Below are 21,230 nucleotides of genomic sequence, written 5' to 3' on the forward strand. Positions count from 1 at the left end.
TTGACTGTATAGGAATTGATAAACAGAGCAGTTTTGCTGAGAAAGCCATCTTTTTGTCATCCTTCTTTAGCACACGTGACTTTCCTTCCCTGTGAATTTCCCGGGTAGATTCTTGCCATTGCTTGTCCCAGCACACACCCGTCCCTCCCATCCTGTTTCTTAAGAGGTCTGCTCTGCAACTGTCTCTCTCCTTTTAGTGATAGAATCATAGAATAGTAGAGTTGGAAGGGGCCTATAAGGCTATCGAGTCCAACCCCCTGCATTCCTGACAGGTACTTGTCCAGCTGCCTCTTGAAGGCCTCCAGCGTCAGAGACTCCACCACCTCCCTCAGTCATTGGCTCCATTGTCGTACAGCTCTAACAGTGAGGAAGTTTTTCCTGATGTTCAGCCGAAATCTGGCTTCCTGCAACTTGAGCCCATTATTCCGTGTCCTGCACTCTGGGATGATCGAGAAGATAATCTGTTTCTTGGTTCAAGAAAGAAAGGGGTGCAGTGGCGGGAGGGAGAAACCCTTTGGGGCCTCCTTGCCTCACCTGCCAATGGGCTCGTTGGTGAGCGTATGCATGAGTGAGACTCAACCGGGCCTCCCTTTGCATCTCTTTGGACATTTGGGGCATGGAGGTGTTAAGGGAAACTTGTCCGTCTCTCGCTCTGGTCAATGAAAAACACTGGACAGCAGTTTAGAAGGAAAACTAAAAAATAGTTTTATTACAAAAAGAAATAGTGCACTCAACACCTCAGCACTATGCTGGATCGGTGGGTCGACCAAACCTCTGCCTTTGTTCACTGGCTTTTATACCCATCGGTAAACAACTTACAGGAAGCTCACAGTAGGAACTCCAAATAAGGTAATACTACAGTTTTGCAGGCATGGCACACATCCGGTTTCTCCCAGATCATTCCCTGAGTCACGCTTCTGGTCAGTCCCCGGCCTTGGCCTGGTCCCTTCCTGAGAGCATGATCAGCTTACATTGCTGAGATGGCAGATTCAGGACATCCATTGTAAATGGAGATGCTAAATATTAAAGTAGATAGCCCTCATGGAGGTGCTATACTGCTAAATAAATTAACCCTTAACAGAGGGTCCACCTTTGGCCTGCAGACAGTGGGATAGAATAGGTGACTCATGGCTACCAACCCACCATGGGAGGATAGTTATACACCCTGGGGGTGGTATAGGGGGGGATAGACAGCATTTTAAAATATCCTGTTGCAGAATATCCTGCATGTATATCCAACTTGTGGCCCATTCTTGCTTCTTCTCTCCTGGGCTCACCAGAAACTAAATTCTCCAGCCATTTACCCTCAGGTGAGATCTCCTCAGCAAATCAAAATGTTAATGCTGAATTGAGTCTCACTTAATTGTGGTGTTGCCAGCATATTCCTTCCCAGGACCAATTCAAAGGGCTGGTCTAATCCTTTAAGGAAGGATGGCTAACCAAGAGCCTGTACAGTAGGGCCCCGCTTCACAGCGCTTCGCTTTACAGCGTTCCGCTAATACAGCAGTTGTGAATTGTAGACAGGCCCCGCTTTACAGCGCTTGTTCCGCTTTTACGGCGGTTTTTTGCCACCGGGCGCCATTTTGGTCAATGTAAGTCAATGGGATCCACTTTACAGCAGTTTTCGCTTTACAGCGGGGGTCCGGAACGTAACCCGCTGTATGAGCGGGGCCCTCCTGCATCCAGCCCACAAAGGGTCTTTTGCCTCCACCATTGCCCTATTTTAAAAAAATAATTTACTGCTCCTGTGAGTCCTCCACATTGATGCAAAAAGGCTTTTTTGTGAGGCCTATTACTAACATTTAAAGTAAAATGGTTTGTACCATTACATTTATATATATATGAAGTCTATATTATATCGTTGTTTTCTCTCCAATGCTGGTCTATCAATGACACTGTTGAAAATAATAAATACAAGTTTGAAAGTGTCATTTTCTAGAAGAAACATCAGGATTTTCTCTTTATTGTGGCACTCAAGTGCACACTCAGCTTCTGCTGAGAAACGTGTTTCTTCTTCCTCCTCATTTTCTTCTTCCTGACATCTTATTTTTCTGCTTCCCTCCCTCCTCCTCCTCCATCTCCCACCAGTTTCCCCTCCCGTTGCTCTTTCCCAACATGAGACGTCTCTTCCTGCACTTCCTTTCTGGAGCAGATTTAGGCCCTGCTTTTCAACTACGGTCCTCAACGTGGCTCGCAGCACATATAAAAACACAACAGATGCGCCACGCAGCACACGCTTCACCCGAAAGCAAGCAGGCCGCCTAGAGCAGAAGGAAATCACATCTGAAGCTCTTGGAGGTAGAGGGAGACAGTTCAGCTGCAAGAGACACAGGTTCCCCTTTCTCTCTCGCTCCAGGACTGCCCTGCCCACCACTTCTCCAGCAAGATATTCCTGTCACCCCTGGAAACAAGTATTCTCTCCTCACAACAGCCCTGTGAGGTAGGTTAGGCTAAGGGACAGTGATATACCCGGGGTCATCCAATGAGCTTCATGGGCGAGTAGAGATTTGAACCAGGGTCTCCCTAGTCCTAGTTGACACTTTCCAAATGACTACACCACCCTGTCGTAGGCCTGGCCTCACCATCAAGGAAACCAGATGCAGGAGAGAGAGTCCTACCCCTTCCCACGCAACTCACTGGATGACCCAGGAATTTGGCTCTCTACAGTCCAAAGTGATCCCGAGTATACCGGGCAATTCAAAGGGATTGAAGACATCCCCGCAGGGGACAGTAGAATTTATGATGCAGAAAGACCCACTTCTTACGCTGGGGAAGAGGCCTACCAGCCCAGAGGTGCACAGAGAGCATCAGTCACGCTTCGTTGTTATGTGCCTTCAAGTTAACTACGACTTATGGCGACCCTATGAATCACCGACCTCCAATTGCATCTGTTGTAACCCACCCTGCTCAGATCTTGTAGGTTCTGGTCTGTGGCTTCCTTTATGGAATCAATCCATCTCTTGTTTGGCCTTCCTCTTTTTCTACTCCCTTCTCTTTTTTCCAGCATTATTGTCTTTTCTGGTGAATCATGTCTTCTCATGATGTGTCCAAAGTAGGATCACCTCAGTTTCATCATTTTAGCTTCTAATGATAGTTCTGGTTTAACACCTGATTATTGGTCTTTTTCACAGTCCATGGTATCTGCAAAGCTCTCCTCCAGCACCACATTTCAAAGGAGTTGATTTTTCTCTTATCTGCTTTTTAACTGTCCAACGTTCACATCCATACGCAGAGCTGGGGAATACCATGGTCTGAATGATCCTGACTTGAGTGTTCAGAGAGACCTTTTGCATTTGAGGACCTTTTCCAGTTCTCTCAGGATCCCATCGCCCCACTTCCACCTTATTCCCAGTTTGCCACTGTGTTGATTTGTCTCTTTATCCTCCTGCGTCAGCGTGATGGAGAGACCCTGATGAGAAGTGGCACCGCCTTCCACTCGCTCCCACCCACCCATCCATTTCCCCCCTGACTGGAAGTGCTCCTGTGTCCTCCTGCCACACAGCTCTTCCTCAGACAGTGGCCTTGAAGGCAGGTGGGCTTGAGGTGGTTTGCCACGCATGGGGCAATGGCCAGAAGGTCCAGAGCCGAAGGCGGGGGTGGGGGACATTTTGCAGCCGGAGGGCTGCCGGATTCCCTCGTGGATAACCTTCTGGGGGCTTCATACCAGTCAGAGCCATTCACACACATCTATACACCCACGCTCACCAGCAGAACACTCCCGCCTGCTTCCCTTTTGGTCCTCCTTCCTCTTCATCGGATGGCCAAGGGAAGTGACCCGCCTTCTGCAACCAACAGCCTTCAGCGTCATCTTCTCAGTCGCCGTCTCTTCTGACTTGGGAAAAACTATCCCTGCAGTGCTGGCCTCCTTGGCCACAAAGAAGGGGTACCCTTTGACAGTAAATATGCACAGTTGGGGGTGAAAGTCAACAATATCCAGTTTCACAACAAAATGTGCAGAATATGTTCTGCTGCTTAACTGACGCGTCAGTCCAGTTCATTCAGTCAGGCATGAGTCCAGCTCCGTTCTTGCCGAACCTGACAACCCTCCCCCTCCTCCCTCTTGAGAAATTACAGTGCCCAGTTGACATGGAAATGGACTGCCTTCAAATCGATCCCGACTCATGGCAACCCTATGAAGAGGGTTTTCATGGTAAGCGGCATTCAGAGAGGGTTGACCATTGCCTTCCTCTGAGGCTGAGAGGCAGTGACTGGCCCAAGGTCACCCAGGAAGCTCATGGCTGTGTGGGGATTCGAATCCTGGTCCAGCACCTTAACCACTACACCATACTTGCTCCCAAGTGCCAAGTTATGTATCACCAAAAAAGTGGATAAAAGATAACAGATATTTGCGTAAACATTGTGAATACTAATTTATGTCCTTGCCCTTCTTGGCTAATAAAAGCTAGCAGGGATGGAACAGCTGGGTGGGCCAGGGAAGTGATTAATGCCTGAGAGGGGGGCTAGTCCCTGGCTGCTTGAAAGAGGCAGTAGTGAGACCACTCCTGAAGAGACCCTCCCTGGACCCAGAAAATTTTAATAACTATTGGCTGGTGGCAAATGTTCCATTCCTGGGCAAGGTCCTTGAAAGAGTGGTGGCAGGCCAGCTCCAGACACTCTTGGATGAGACCGATTATCTGGATCCATTTCAGTCGGGTTTCAGGCCTGGTTTTGGCAGGGAAACAGCCTTGGTTGCCCTGTATGATGACCTTTGTTGGGAGAGAGACAGGGGGAGTGTGACTCTGTTGATTCTCCTTGACGTCTCACAGGCTTTCGATACCATCGACCATGGTATCCTTCTGGGGAGACTGGCTGAGTTGGGAGTGGGAAGGACTGCATGGCGGTGGTTCCACTCCTACTTTGCAGGTTGGCTCCAGAAGGTGGTGCTTGGGGAACATTGCTCGGCACCCTGGACTCTCCAGTATGGGGTTCCGCAGGGGTCAGTTCTGTCCCCCATGCTGTTCAACATCTACATGAAACTGTTGGGTGCCGTCATCCGGAGCTTTGGAGTGTGTTGCCATCAGTGAGTGAATGGGCAGAAAAATGGCAAATGCAATTCAATATAAACCAGTGTAAAATTATGCATATTGGAGCAAAAAATCTTAATTTCACATATACGCTCATGGGGCTGAACTGGCGGTGACCGACCAGGAAAGAGACCTCGGGGTTGTAGTGGACAGCACGATGAAAATGTCAACCCAGTGTGCGGCAGCTGTGAAAAAGGCAAATTCCATACTAGCGATAATTAGGAAAGATATTGAAAATAAAAAAGTCGGTATCATAATGCCGTTGTGTAAATCTATGGTGCGGCCGCATTTGGAATACTGTGTACAGTTCTGGTCACCTCAACTCAAAAAGGATATTCTAGAGTTGGAAAAGGTTCAGAGGAGGGCAACCAGAATGATCAAGGGGATGGAGCGACTCCCTTACGAGGAAAGGTTGCAGCATTTGGGGCTTTTTAGTTTAGAGAAAAGGCGGGTCAGAGGAGACATGATAGAAGTGTATAAAACTATGCATGGCATTGAGGAAGCGGATAGAGAAAAGTTCTTCTCCCTCTCTCATAATACTAGAACTCGTGGACATTCAAAGAAGCTGAATGTTGGAAGATTCAGGACAGACAAAAGGAAGTACTTCTTTACACAGAGCATAGTCAAACTATGGAATTTGCTCCCACAAGATGCAGTAATGGCCACCAGCTTGGATGGCTTTAAAAGAAGATTAGACAAATTCATGGAGGACAGGGCTATCAACGGCTACTAGCCATGATGGCTGTGCTCTGCCCCCCAAGTCAGAGGCAGCATGCTTCTGAAAACCAGTTGCCGGAAGCCTCAGGAGGGGAGAGTGTTCTTGCACTCGGGTCCTGCTTGCGGGCTTCCCCCAGGCACCTGGTTGGCCACTGTGAGAACAGGCCACTGGCCTGATCCAGCAGGCTCTTCTTATGTTCTTATGTTCTTAGTATGCTGATGACACACAGCTCTATTTCTCCTTTTCATCTTCTTCAGGTGAGGCTGTCAATGAACCAGTGCCTGGCTGCGACAATGGACTGGATGAGGGCTAATAAACTGAGGCTCAACCCAGACAGGATGAAGATGCTGTTAGTGGGTGGTTCTTTTGACCAGATGGTGGATGCCCAACCTGTCCTGGATGGGTTTGCACTCCCCTTGAAGGAGCAGGTTCGTAGCTTGGGGGTTCTCCTAGAAACCATCTCTGTCACTTAAGGCTCAGGTAGCCTCGGTGGCATGGAATATCTTTTGCCAATTTCAATTGGTGGCTCAGCTACGCCCCTATCTGGACAGGGATAACCTGGCTTCAGTTGTTCATGCTCTGGTAACCTCCAAGTTAGATTACTGCAATGCGCTCTACGTGGGGCTGCCTTTGAAGACGGTTTGGAAACTGCAGCTTGTGCAAAATGCAGCGGCCAGATTGGTAACAGGGACTAGCCACTTTGAACACATAAAACCAATTCTGGCCCGCTTGCATTGGCTGCCTGTATGTTTCAGAGCCCGATTCAAGGTGCTGGTTTTAACCTATAAAGCCTTACATGGCTTGGGACCACAATAAATGATGGAACGCCTCTCCCGACACGACCCCACCCGAACACTACGCTCAACATCCAAGGCCCTCCTGCAGGTGCGTACTCCAAGGGAAGCTGGGAGTGTGGCAACAAGGGAGAGGGCCTTCTCAGTGGTGGCCCCCAAATTATGGAATGATCTCCCTGACGAGGTGTGTCTGGTGCCAACACTGTTATCTTTTCAGTGCCAGGTCAAGACTTTCCTCTTCTCCCAGGAATTTCAGCATGTGTTTTTAAATTGCTTTTTAAAAAATGTGTTTTTGTATATTTATTTTTAATGTTTTTATTTATTTTATTTTTAAATGTTTGCTGCCCTGGGCCCCTGCTGGGAGGAAGGGCAGGATATAAATCAAATAATAAATAAATAAATTGTTGTAAGCCACCCAGAGAGCTTTGGCTATGGGGCAGTATACAAATGCAACAAATAACAACAACAATAATAATAACAACAACAATATATGTATAGAAGCTCATTTTAAAGCTTTTTTTAAAAAAAGATATTTTAAAGGTGTTTTGTTTTAATATGTTTTTAAAGATGTTTTGTTTTAATATATTTTAAAGTCTGTTTTTTTGAAGTTTTCAGTGTTTTTTTTTGCCACCCTGGGCTCCTACAGGGAGGAAGGTGGGATATGAATTTAGTAAATAAATAAATAAATAAATTAGAAATAACTGTTAGCATGACTGGAGCAGCAAGCCGTCCTCTTAAAAACGTGATGCAAATATCATTTTTAAAAAATGTAAGAATAGATAAACTCAGAACACTACAAATAAGCTGTGCCTCCCGTGGAAAGTGCCCCCCCCATCCCTTGGAGCAACTGCAGCCCCAACGCAACAGCAGGGGGGCGGGTAGAGGAAGAGGAGAGTGGCGAAGAAGAGAGAGTCGGTCCTCCAGTGGGTAAAGGAACCGAGTTCTGGTTCCTAGAGAGGAAGGAAGTGGGAGGACAGAATAATATATGGGGAAAGGGGGGAGGGGTCTCATCATCCGGGAAGAGGAGGAAGAGAGAGCAAAGAGGTGCGACGTGTTTGGGGGCTGGGGGGAAGAGGAGGAGGGTTTTCTTTCGGGGATCCATACAAAGGGGGTGTGGGGAGGGGGTGGACCACGCAGTCGATCTGCAAAGCGTGGACAAAACTGCGCTGAAGCTGCCCCCCCTTACAGGTCACCCCAGACTCCCCAGGGATGAGATGCAGCCCAGGCAGGGGGGAAAGGGGGGCCCCTCTTGATGCAGGGGAAAGAAACAGCCTTGTTGGGGGGCGCATTGGAGGGGAGGGGCTTGCTGTGCTGCTCTTCTGCCCCAGAGCTGGAGGGAGCGCCCCTTTTGGATCTCCTCCACTGGAGGAGGGTCTGGTCAGTTTCCCTCCTGCCAGGCAAGGAAAATGGAGAAAGGAATCTGAAACTGACCAGGCTCTGAATGCGCTTCTCAAAGCTTTCAAGGCAGCGGATGGAGGGAATGGGTGAATAAATGCCTCCTCCTCCTCCTCAGCTGGACTCGAGGGGAAGGGGAGTTTGTGGGAGGGGAAGCTCAATGCCCGCTTGCGGTGGATCCCAGCTGCTCTTGCAGGATTGGTCCATCTGAGGGGTTGCTGAGGGTCTTTCTCTCCTGGCGTGGCCACCCTCCCCCCTGCGGGGTCAGAGTGCTTGGGGGGGGACAAGAAAAAAACTGCTTTCCCCCCAACATTGTCCACTTTTGTTATAGGCCTTCACATCTCTACAATAGTTTAGTGGCAAATTGAGAAGTGCAGGGTCCCTTCATGATAGCCATGCCCCCTTCCATCCTCTTTTTTCCCCCTGCTGGGTTGAGAATTAGATCCTTGTTAATGCCTTCTCCCACAGCTAGGAGCCAATAAGCATGAAAGGGCAGAGTGTTGCCTACTGCGTCTTCTCAGTGGCAGACTCACCTCCTTTGATTCACCCTAATTAGCAGGAAAGAACAAGGAAGTATGTTAGAAGACTCTTCTCAGTGGCTAACACACTCTCCTTTCATCCTGATTGGCTCACAGGATGTTGGAGACCATGCTGAGATCCTGCTCCCAAAAAACTAAGCGGTCTAAATTCAGGTAGTGTCCTGGGCCCAGAGACAGGGTTGTTCTGAAGACCAAAGTAGAGGGGGACAAAATATGTTTCCCACTGAGAGCTCATTAGAGGCAGGCCTGTGTAGAAATATATGTTGGCAGTGCGTGTGTGTATGGTCCATAAAGAGGTGCCAATGCTAATCGGTTAGAAATGATCCAGGCTAGGCAAAGTACTTTTAAGAGTCTTTTACTGACATTAAGGTTAGACACAGTTCTCTTCCCATCCACTTTCCCCCACACAGACCTGTCCGTGAGTTCTGCTTCTTATCTGAGCGGTTGCCCTTGCCAACCATCTGCTGGCCTTGACAGGCCTGGTAACTGTTCCAAACCATTTTAACCATTTAACTGCAGAACTTCTTTCTGTGAGAAACACAGAAGGCATAGTAGGCCAACAATATAAACATAAGAATAAAATGTATGGAGAAAAATAATAATAAGTAAATCAACTTATTGCCTCAGTCGCTCGACCCTGTGCGGTGAGGAACTTTTGGTCTTCCAGATGTTGTTGAACTACAACTCCCATCATCCTTGTCCTTTGATCATACTTGCTGGGGCTGATGGGAGTTGTGGTTCAAAAACATCTGAAGGTTAACTTGGATTATACGAGTGGATGGTACTGTTAGGAAATATTTTATTGCTAGACCCCAAAAGTTGTTCAGAGATGCTAAGTTGTAGTCAGATCCAGTTTCGTTTCTTCCCATGAGAAATAACACCCATAGGCGCCTCTCTGGTTGGAATAATAATATCTTGGAAAGAAGATAAAGTGTACCCCCTCTGGAATGTTATTATTTTCTCTTGCCTTGTTTTACTTTATACACCCTGTACACTGTAACTTTATGTCATACCCAGCACAAAGAACGAAGTCTTCCCAAATATCTTCCTTATTCATAAGTTTTACGTCACACAGCTGAGTAAATAACTTTTACTAGCCCCATGTTTATCTTTCACCAAGTGTCAAGGTAACTCTAATACTCGCTTTTCCTCAGTTCTTATCTCACATTAAGTTTCTTAGATTGACAAGTGTATGAATTCCTTATCACCTCCTCACCTTTTAGAATTATGAGTAATGTAACAAAGAGATGAAGATGCGCTTGCTTTATCTATGTAACCCTGTATTCCCTTCTTGTTATGATTTTGTAACAATACCTTGTTTTGCTTATGAACCCTATTTAATGAACCTGCAATCAATAAACGTGGTTCTCTGCCCTGACAGACTTCTGTCTGCAGTTCAGAGATCCCTTCTTGATCTGTGAGTGTGTGTCTGCTTTACTTTTGGTATCTGGCTGAGCCACTAACAGGTAAATTACATTGCTAAAAGCTTGCACCCCTATCCAGGGTAAAGGGGTGCGTTAGCTTGCCCTCTCTAAAGGGGAGGGGGCTTAAATTTGAACCTTACAGTACCAACAATGTGTCCTGCTGATTTTGACATGGATGTATTGCAAGTAGTTCCTCATACGCTTTTCATTGCCCAGTGAGCTGGACCAGACTGAATGCAGGTCAATGTTCCTCAGCCCGTATTTCTGATGGAAAGAGTGGAGGAGTTTTGCATCCCCAGGGAGCTCCAAGCTGGAGTCATTAGACCAAATTCACCCTCCCCATTTCTTTGCAATGTGTGCAAAACCTATTTTGTTTGCCAACTGTCAGGGACGTGACATGAAATTAATCTCTGTGCAGATTAAGTTTTTAATTATATGCATGGTGAAAAGGGCCCAATAATGAAGCCTGAAATGGTTCACAACTTGGAGAAGAAACTCTGTGGTGAGCAGGAATTAAAGGCTTTGCGGAAGCAGAAGCAGAGATGAGAGGGGAGGGGTCGGAGATGGGTGAAACTCCTGGGGGTGGCTAAAGACACAAGAGGTGCCCAAGCATGGAGAAGAGTCTGGAAGAAACATTGGTCTGAAAGACATTTGGGGCCTTTAAGGCCTTTTGCAGATCAAGCATTGTGAGGGAAAACAACCCAGGGAAAGGACGTGCCATTTATTTATTTAGATTGAGGCTGCTTATAATATTCAAACATCTGAAATCCATATTGGTATAAAGGATGAAATTCCTCCCATCCCCGTCTCTCTCCTGCAGGCCCTTGAGAGCTGCTCCCTACGAAACGTGCCTCGTGGCAAAAGCTGTGGGAGTCCCAGAGCTGGCCTGGTTTACTCCTCTTCCATCAGGGGCTGCACCATGGCCTCAGAGGCACCGTCCGGATTGTCTCTTCTCTGGGATAGAGTGGAAAGAGCAGCTGGGCAGCCCCATCAGGTAAGGGAAGGATCATTGGGGGAAGACGGGACAGCGCGGCTGCGTCTCCCTGAGCGTGGTGGGGAGGGCTCTGGGAGAACACTAGTTCTGAGGCTGCATAAGGAGAGCTTGCCGGATCAGGCCAATAGCCCGTCTGTTCCAGCACCCGTTTCTTGCAGTGGCCGACCAGAGGCCTGTGGGAAGCCGCTGGCAGAACCTGAATACAAGCGCACTCTCCCCACGTGATTCGGTGACACATATCTGGCAGAACTCGCTTGAACACACGTGGCTGTTACAATACACTCTTGGAGAGGTGGGATCTTTTATGGTCATCAGTCAAGCTCTGCCCTGCAATTGTGTCTGAGCAGTCTAAAACCCAGAAATGCTCACACACACACCCCACAAAAGCTAAATAAAGGGTAACTGTACTAAGGAAATGCAAAGAGAAAGAGGGTGGAGCTGGTTCCATGGTGTGAAACCAGAGTCAAGCCGTTTCTGGGATTGAACTCCTGTCATGCAATGAGAGGGGGTCAAGAAGGGAGTCATCCCAGCGTGCCCCACTGGTCAGGCTATTAGTCCAATATGGACCAAAGTGAAGCTGCCAAGTGTCCTGCTATGTTACAATTCCCAGCATACTGCCTCTGGCAGTGGAGGCAATGCATTGTCATTGTGCCTAGTAGCCACTGATGTCCGTATCCTTCCTGGATTGGATTCAGAGGAGGGCAACAAAGATGATCAGGGGACTGGAAACAAAGCCCTATGAGGAGAGACTGAAAGAACTGGGCATGTTTAGCCTGGAGAACAGAAGATGGAGGGGAGATATGATAGCACTCTTCAAGTACTTTAAAGGTTGTCACATAAGAGGAGGGCCGGGATCTCTTCTCCATCGTCCAGAGTTCAGGACACGGAATAATGGGCTCAAGTTGCAGGAAGCCAGATTTCGACTGGACATCAGAAAAACTTCCTAACTGTTAGAGCCATACGACCATGGAACCAATGACATAGAGAGGTAGTGGGCTCTCCGACACTGGAGGCATTCGAGAGGCAGCTGGACAGCCATCTGTCAGGAATGCTGTGATTTGATTCCTGCATTGAGCAGGGGGTTGGACTCGATGGCTTTGTAGGCCCCTTCCAACTCTACTATTCTAGGATTCTATAATTTGTCCAGTCCTCTTTGAAAGCTGTTCAAGCTTTAGGCTGGGTGAATGGTGCATGTTGGAGAAACTGCCTCTTCTTCTTTTTCCAGCATCTGTTGCCCTTCCAGGATCTGGTGACCTTTGAGGAGGTGGCTGTGTATTTCACGGAGGAGGAATGGGCCCTGCTGGATCCTGGCCAAAGAGCTCTGCACAGGGAAGTCATGGAGGAGAATTATGAGACGGTGGCCTCTCTGGGTAAATATATTCTCCCCCCTTGACTGATAAATGTTGAAGGTATGAATTTAGCAGCTGTGCTATTTAACCTTCCACTGCAGGGATGCTATTATGGAAATGGGTGCCTGGGCCCTGGATATTTGGGGAGGGACTGCAGCTTAGAGGGAGAACACCTGCTTCGCATGTAGAAGGTCCTAGATTCAATCCCTGGCAGCTCCGAGAGGGGTGAAATGATCAAGTAGGAGGTGCTGGGAAAGGTCTTGTCCTGCCTGAGATCCTGGAGATCCATTGCTAGTTCTAGTAGACAAAGCTGGGCTAGACGGACAAATTCCCTGATCTGGTATAATGTAGCTTCCTCTGTTCTTTGGACTTTTGGATGATTGAATGTGAAAAGTGCCCCTCCCTGCCACCTTCCGATGCCCCAGGATGAAAAATCTTACCTTGCATCCGGAGAAGGAGAGGGCAGGAGCTCCCAAACCCCAGCAGAGCATCATTTCCTGCATCCTCAGCAGATAATCGACACGCTGTGACTTGTACTGTAAACCCCCAGTGGGAAAAGATGCTCCAGGAGCCTGGGAGCACCCACTGCCTCCTCCCTCTTCCTTTCTCTGCCCAAATGTCGGGTTTTGTCTTTGAAGCAGGAGGAACAGCAGTGGCAGTTTGGAGAATCAAGGTGCGCACCACTGTGCTTGCCTCAGCCAGTTGTTTTCTGAGCCCAATTCAAGATGCTTACTTTGGCATTTAAAGCTTTAAACAGCCTGACATGCAAATAGCTGCAAGAACGCCATTAGCAAGCCTCCTCCGTAAACCTGTGCGCACTCCGGATGGGGGAGAATATCCGACAAAATCAAACCTGGCATTGGATCCCGACTGAATTCACTAATTTGCTATCCCTTTGGAGAGGCACCGATCTCGTGCGATGGGCCATTGCTGTAATCGGCATGGATTCTGCAGCCATTACTGCAATTGGCAACATTTTTGTTAAAATCCTCCCCCTATTTTACGTAATCTTTTCATAATTAAGATACTGTGTCAAGCACAGGATTTCCCTTTGTCCATTATATATTACCAAAAAAATCATGATCATCGCAATATAATGCAATACAAATTGGCTATATATGTCTTCCATGCTAATTGTGAAATCCTGCAATGTTACGTTTTTCAAACAAGATACTGAGACACTGTTGGTGAGTGCCTTCTCTGACCAGATGGTGGATGTTCAACCTGTTCTAGATGGGGTTACACTCCCCCTGAAGGAACAGGTTCGTAGCTTGGGGGTTCTTTTTGACCCATTCCTGTCTCTCGAGGCGCAGGTGGCCTCGGTGGCATGGAATGCGTTCTACCACCTTCGGTTGGTAGCCCAGCTACGTCCCTATCTGGAAAGCGACGACCTCGCCTCAGTTGTGCATGCTCTGGTAACCTCTAGATTGGATTACTGCAATGCGCTCTACGTGGGGCTGCCTTTGAAGACAGTTCGGAAACTACAGCTGGTGCAAAACGCAGCTTCTAGACTGCTGACGGGGACTAGGCGGTCTGCACATATAACACCTGCTCTGGCTCGTTTGCACTGGCTACCTATTCGTTTCCGGGCTAAATTCAAAGTGCTAGATTTGACTTATAAAGCCTTACACGGCGCAGGACCACAATACCTAGCGGAAAGCCTCTCCCGATATGAACCTACCCGTTCACTACGTTCAACATCTAAGGCCCTCCTCCGAGTTCCGACTCACAGAGAAGCTCGGAGGGTTGTAACAAGATCTAGGGCCTTTTCAGTTGTTGCCCCTGTGATGTTCCTGTATTAATGTATATATGGTAAGTGCTGTTTGTATAGAAGATATGTGGTAAGTGGAATGAAAGAGGAGGGGTAGTAAATGAGCAGTAGAATGCTGGATGATTGGCTGGGTGTTTGGATGGCTGAGAGTATAAATGGAAGGATGACAGTTGAATCTGGGTGGACGTGAGTGGGTTGTTTTGGTGGAGTTGGGAGGTGGGTGTGAGTTGGTGTATGTCAGGAGAGTGTGGAGAAAGAGGGAGGTGGAGTTCGGATTAGTAATAAGTCAAATATCACAGGAATAGATGAAACCATAAGCTTGTAGATCATTATCAAAGTTATCTTGTTATTAATGTTATTTAATAAATACTATTTTGGTTTAGTGAAGGCCTGATCCTTGGCTGGGGTTTCACAGACCAGAAGGGAGGGTAAGGTAATAACGAAGGCTGAAGGGAAACAGTAACAAATGGTGGCAGCGGTGAAGAGGAGAAGATAACATTATAAGTATCCAGAGCAACCCCGAGTTATGAGTTATCTGCATTGATACAAGGGGGTTGGGAACAGCATAGGCACGCAGTCACGAATGTAACCGGATAGAGAGACTCAGGCAAGGTCTCTGGGAACATTGGTTGTAGAACATGACTGGTGGTGCTGCCTAGCAGGGAGATCTATTGAGATCTGTGCTAGAGCGGGGAGAGAAACCATAAAAAAGGACAGTCCGGACTGGTGGAGTCCCTGGTGGTGCCTAAGGAAAGGTGGTAGCCATGAGCAGGTAGGAACCTGACAGGGAGAGCCAGGGAAGGACGTCACAGCCCCCGAATTATGGAATAGTCTCCCCGATGAGGTTCGCCTGGCGCCTATACTTTTATCTTTTCGGCGCCAGGTGAAAACCTTTTTATTCTCCCAGGCATTTTAATCTATCTTCTAAGCTTTTAATGTATATTTGGTTGTTTATTGTTTTAATATTTACGCTCTACTGTTTTTGTGATTTTATTGTATTTTATCCTATGTTGTGCACCGCCCTGAGAGCCTTCGGGCTGTGGGCAGTATATGAATCGAATAAAATAATAAAATAAATAATAATAATAATATCTCAGAGCATTCTGAATCTCTTGCGTGGGAAACATTGCGATGATGCGACTGACCCACGTTTCCCGCCTCGCCCCATCCCACCCCTGCTCCTCTTTTGTTGCTGCTGTCCTAACCAAGGGCTTTCTCTCTCTCTCTCTCTCCCTGTGCTAAGTGTGTGTGTGTGTGTGTGTGTGAGTCCAGAGAGGAACAACAGGTTAGCTGTACTCAACCCCCCTCCATCTCACCTTGTGCCTTCTGTGCGTGCTCAGTCTTGCACACTGGTGATTAGCTTGGTTGTGGTTATAATTATTTAGCTAATGCCCTCAACCCAAAGAAATATTATGTATATTGTTGCTGACTTAACCCCACTGTCACAATAGATATATATTCTCCACTGAAGTGTTACATGACTGACTTTCGAAAAAGATCCCACCTCTCCAAGACTGTATTTTAACAGTCATGTGTGTCCTCTCTGGACTCCTCATGTGAGTCACTCATGTGCAGCTAGACAGTGAGGACCAGAAGGCGGCTTCCAAAACACAGTCTCTCTCTCTCTCTCTCTCTCTCTCTCTCTCTCTCTCTCTGTCTGTCTCCCCTCCCTCACACACACACAGGTTTCCCATTTAATCTCATTGATATCACTCACTCAGACTTTGCATTATAGCTCCTAATTGCTTTTGCTACGTCACTTCTCACTATTAGAGCAACCCCGTTTCTTCTTAATTTGTCATTTCCTGCATTAAGTATTTTGTAGTTGCCTGAAAATGTCCCATTCCCATCCATTTGAATTCACTCACGCCGTATTGTAATGTTGATAGGTTCCATTTCTTGTTTGACAATTTCTAACTTTCCCTGGTTCATGCTTCTCACATTCCATGTTCCTATTGTGTGCGTCGTACAACTCCGGACTCTCCTTTTGCATCTGTGCACATCAGCCTCTGGGCTTCCTTTTGGCTTTGACCCAGCTGCGTGATTAGTCACAGCGCTACTCGTACTTGTCCTTTGTTCTTCCCCAGTAGCTTGCCGAGTGAAATCTGTCCTGGGGGTCTCATCTTCCAGCACTATCTCATGTTTCAGGTAACATTTTGGGAGGGAGGGAGGGGATGCGAGGTGCCCTCTGGGCAGTGGAAAGGACCATGTTCCTGTCAGACAGGATCCATCCTAGGTTTGTAGATTCCAGCTGTGCATAAGTACTTGGCTGTTCACCTTAAATGGAGGAACAAGAGAGCAGTTTTTTGTTACAATTCTCTCTCTCTGCATCTCTTTTCACAACCTCTGACCAAGTACCTATTGCTAAAATAACTCTGTACAAGGCTTGGAGCTTTGACAGTTTGATATCAACAGAGCTCCCAGAAATATGTTTTCAAAGTACAAATCATAATATATTCACAGGATTTCTCCACAGCATTTTATCACCTTTCCTTTTCATTCCATCAGGATACATCTGGGGGGTCAAGGCTGAGGAAGAACCATCCGAAGTATCACTGGGAAAAGCTGAGGAGCAGGTGCAGGAGCAGAAACTGAGGAGTCAAGATGGAGCAAAGAGACAAGAGGAGAGACAGACTCACACAGGGGACAAACCCCATAAATGCTTGGAGTGTGGAAAGAACTTCAGTCAGAGTGGCAACCTTACTTCATATCAAAGAACTCACACAGGGGACAAACCTTATAAATGTTCCGAGTGTGGAAAGAGCTTTAAGTGGAGAAGTGCCCTTACGGTACATCAGAGTACTCACACAGGGGACAAACCTTATACATGCTTGGAGTGTGGAAAGAGCTTCAGTCAGAGTGGCAACCTTACTTTGCATCAAAGAACTCACACAGGGGACAAACCTTATACATGCTTGCAGTGTGGAAAGAGCTTCAGTCACAGTGGCAACCTTACTTCGCATCAAAGAACTCACACAGGGGACAAACCTTATACATGCTTGGAGTGTGGAAAGAGCTTCAGTCACAGTGGCGACCTTACTTTGCATCAAAGAACTCACACAGGGGACAAACCTTATACATGCTTGGAGTGTGGAAAGAGCTTCAGTCACAGTGGCGACCTTACTTCACATCAAAGAACTCACACAGGGGACAACCCTTATACATGCTTGCAGTGTGGAAAGAGCTTCAGTCGGAGTGGCCACCTTACTTCGCATCAAAGAACTCACACAGGGGACAAACCTTATACATGCTTGGAGTGTGGAAAGAACTTCAGTCAGAGTGGCACCCTTACTTTGCATCAAAGAACTCACACAGGGGACAAACCTTATACATGCTTGGAGTGTGGAAAGAGCTTCAGTCACAGTGGCAACCTTACTTTGCATCAAAGAACTCACACAGGGGACAAACCTTATATATGCTTGGAGTGTGGAAAGAGCTTCAGTCAGAGTAGCGCCCTTATTTTGCATCACAGAACTCACACAGGAGACAAACCTTATAAATGTTTCGAGTGTGGAAAGAGCTTCAGTCACAGTGGTGACCTTACTTCACATCAAAGAACTCACACAGGGGACAAACCTTATACATGCTTGCAGTGTGGAAAGAGCTTCAGTCGGAGTGGCCACCTTACTTTGCATCAAAGAACTCACACAGGGGACAAACCTTATACATGCTTGCAGTGTGGAAAGAGCTTCAGTCACAGTGGCAACCTTACTTTGCATCAAAGAACTCACACAGGGGACAAACCTTATACATGCTTGGAGTGTGGAAAGAGCTTCAGTCAGAGTGGCAACCTTACTTCGCATCAAAGAACTCACACAGGGGACAAACCTTATACATGCTTGGAGTGTGGAAAGAGCTTCAGTCAGAGTGGCCACCTTACTTTGCATCAAAGAACTCACACAGGGGACAAACTTTATACATGCTTGGAGTGTGGAAAGAGCTTCAGTCGGAGTGGCCACCTTACCTTGCATCAAAGAACTCACACAGAGGACAAACCTTATACATGCTTGGAGTGTGGAAAGAGATTCAGTCAGAGTGGCGACCTTACTTTGCATCAAAGAACTCACACAGGGGACAAACCTTATACATGCTTTGAGTGTGGAAAGAGCTTCAAGTGGAGTAGCGCCCTTACGGTACATCAAAGAACTCACACGGGACAAACCTTATATATGCTTGGAGTGTGGAAAGAGCTTCAGTCAGAGTAACACCCTTACTTTGCATCACAAAACTCACACAGGGGACAAACCTTAAAATGCTTGGAGTGTGGAAGGAGCTTAAGCAGAGTTCAACTCTTTCTGTGCATCAAAGGATCCACACAGGGAAGCAAAGCTACCAACAGGATTTTCTGGGCTCAGTACTCTATGCAGATTGGGCCCTCTGCTGCTCTCCTCAAAGACACAAATTTGCATAAAATGTACATACGCTTCGTGTCAAATGCACATTCCTAGCCTCTTTTGCAGATGTGAGTGGAGGATGAAAAATAATCCAGTGGGAACACTCAAATAACAGCTGGTATAGCATAGTGGGGAGGAGAGCCTGGCTGGGAGTCCAGAGTCTCTGAGTTCAAATCCCCGCTTGTGTCTCCTGGGTGTCAAGGGCCAGCTAAAGATCACCCCACAGGGAGTGGCTCAGGGGTTATGTGCCCTGCCACCTGTGCAGCCGTGGGCAAGCTGCATAGTCCCACGGAGCCCAGTGGCCCCCCAGCTGGCAGTTGTGGACAAGGAAGGGGCTGGCTTGTGCAGTGGGGAGGACTATCCTCAGAGGGAGGCAATGGTAAACCCCCTCTGAATACCGCTTATCATGAAAACCCTATTCATGGGGTCGCCATAAGTTGGGATCGACTAGAAGGCAGTCCATTTCCATTTCAACATTCCAATAATAAGATATCCAACAGAAAGAATATCAACAGGTGAAGCTTTCCCCATAATTCTATACTATAAAAAGGCAGGTATTAATTCGCCTGCCACATTATTATATAGCCATGAGAGTGGCTGTATACTATAACCAGCATGGATTTTTCGCATTCCGCAATGATAAATTGAAAATATCCCCCACGTCATTCTGATGCTTCCCATAAGTTCATTTCAAAACAAAACCTTACATAACTTATAGTCCTGAACTCAGAAACGCTTGCTTAACAATCCTTTAAGTTTTCATGGCAATACACAAAACAGTCAGAGAATCAAGAGTTCAAAATATGAAATGAGGAAAAAAAAAGACCTGGACTTTTTTCTGTCAGAGATCTCATAATTTGATGACATTAATTAAAAATCAGCCATGTTCACAGAGTACCTGTAATCCTTTTCCTGACATTGCCCCATTCTCTGAACTTCATCTTCTGCAGTTTTAAAAATAAAATGCCTGGCTGATTTTTAATTAATTTAAGAAATTTTACATTGTTCTGAATGATAATGTCGGGCATGCTCAGTAAGAACCAGCTGTCAGTGTTCTAAAAGCCAGACTTGCAGCTGAAACGTTTTTAAAGATGTTTTGTTATAATGTATTTTAAGTCTGTTTTATGATGTTTTAGAGTTTTTGGTGCTTTTGTTTGCTGCCCTGGGCTCATTCTGGGCGGAATGGCGGGATATAAATCAAATAAATAAATAAAAATGGGGGCAGTGTCAGTGATGTCCTCTCCAGTCAAAGGGATTGGTACAAGGGGAACGCCTCCCTCCCCATGGACAGGGAGTAGGGAGCATATCCAACAGTTACTCACATTATAGATGGAAGCAATTCTTGCTGGATTTAAGCAAGCTTGCATGCCCCCCCTTTGATAGGGAGATGTTCCCTCTAACCAGTATTGGGGATATCTCTATATGTTTGTTTACCATGATGTAACTTCCTCAAAGGATGGGGTTATTTATTTCTTCCTCCTCCTTTGTTAGGGGATATTGATCCTTTTTGCATATTCTACATTAACCTCTAGCAGAGGGAACAGGCAGACGTTCCTTCCAGGGGCATCCTCACCAATGACTGAAAATGGAATGGGCCCTTTATAAAAGAAATTGATGCCAAAAACACTGGGATGTGTTAGAGACACTTGAGAACAACATTTAGGAACAAAAACCATTCCGATGGGATTTTTATTAATCCTTTAACAACCAAAATGCCCTGCGGAACAGAATGAAACAGCCCGGAATGGCGACTTCCCAGCGAGCCAGACCTCCCAAATTCACCAGTCCCACATGACTACATGGGATGCATGCGATAAGACACAAAACGTCCACGAAACCACGTTCCGATATCCGTTCCAGGCTATAATACGCTTTTACGTAAAACAGCCTGGAATGGCGACTTCCCAGCGAGCCGGACCCACCAAATTCACCAACCACACATGTTGCTGCCTCTCCTTTTGTTGAGAAATGGGAGATAACAGGATGACCCAGAAACCTCTGGGGTGATCAGCAATACCCTTTCTTGCTGTTTGTAGGTCCACTAAGCAGCACTATTGGTGCTGCTACCAGGTTGCGAAGGGCTGGTGAATTGGGGAGAGAGAGAGAGAGAGAGATTGGAGGGGCAAGTCGGCTGCCTTTTACTCATGGCCTTTCTGCTGTAGGTAATGAGAGAAGACACAACTTGCTGCCACTGAGCCCCCTCCCCAGTGTAAATATAGCATACCTGGGCTGCTGCCTTTTTGGTCTGAAAAAAGAAGGGATCATCCTGTCTCTGCAGAGACCAGCAGATCTTATAGTGCTCCTAGTGGGAAGAAGAGTAAACTGCAGCTATTCTCTAGCACCAAAAGCTACCTGTAGTTGCATTCAATACTAGTATAGCTTACTACAAAAACCTTGCTAGGAAAGAAAAACAAGAATGTACTATACACATTTCACACACATACCTCATTAATCATTACTAGAGCTGCCAACTAAGTAATAATATTAATTGGAGCAATTTGTTTTGCAGTTAAATTTGCATACTATCAACATTTCATTCAAGATGTTTTGTGTAGATGCCTGTATAATTTATAAATAAACACTACTGCTCATTGTTGGAATGAAAGGTCATCTTTAATATATATTACAGTAACATAAGAGAATTAAAGTATTGACAAAAATACAGAAGTGTGCCCTTAACTTTCAGCAGTACCAATTTAAATTTGACATCAAATGAAATTTGTCTCTGTTGTTAAATTAACTGAAGTTATATTTGGCTATATACCATTGAAAACAATTGGAGCGCATAGCACCAATCTTTGCTTGTGTGTATGCAAGTGAAAGTGGTT

At 46.5% G+C, this 21,230-nt stretch overlaps 2 protein-coding genes across 2 annotated transcripts in view; both read left to right on the plus strand.

The window, feature by feature from the left end:
- LOC133381515 (zinc finger protein 420-like) overlaps window positions 1–20,982 on the plus strand; it is a 33,400-nt gene extending 12,418 nt beyond the window's left edge. Inside the window, exons 5-6 of the mRNA XM_061620704.1 lie at window positions 2,806–2,810; window positions 16,699–20,982. Of these exons, the coding sequence (XP_061476688.1) occupies window positions 2,806–2,810; window positions 16,699–18,213 (1,520 nt within the window). The 3' untranslated portion in view covers window positions 18,214–20,982. The remainder of the gene's footprint in view (window positions 1–2,805; window positions 2,811–16,698) is intronic.
- LOC133381513 (KRAB domain-containing protein 1-like) lies at window positions 7,563–12,574 on the plus strand. The gene is made up of 3 exons (XM_061620703.1): window positions 7,563–7,580; window positions 10,715–10,888; window positions 12,114–12,574. The coding sequence occupies exons 2-3, from the start codon at window positions 10,814–10,816 to the stop codon at window positions 12,279–12,281; spliced, it is 243 nt and encodes an 80-aa protein (XP_061476687.1). The 5' UTR covers window positions 7,563–7,580; window positions 10,715–10,813; the 3' UTR covers window positions 12,282–12,574.
- Window positions 20,983–21,230: the final 248 nt, after the last annotated feature.

The sequence above is a fragment of the Rhineura floridana genome, chromosome 3 (genome assembly GCF_030035675.1).
Source record: "Rhineura floridana isolate rRhiFlo1 chromosome 3, rRhiFlo1.hap2, whole genome shotgun sequence".
Lineage (NCBI taxonomy): Eukaryota > Metazoa > Chordata > Lepidosauria > Squamata > Rhineuridae > Rhineura > Rhineura floridana.

Coding starts and splice junctions, on each gene's coding strand:
- LOC133381513 (XM_061620703.1), top strand. CDS start 10,814: ATGGCCTCAGAGGCACCGTCCGGATTGTCTCTTCTCTGGGATAGAGTG. Junction 10,889..12,113: donor CAGCTGGGCAGCCCCATCAG/GTAAGGGAAGGA, acceptor TTCTTTTTCCAG/CATCTGTTGCCCTTCCAGGA.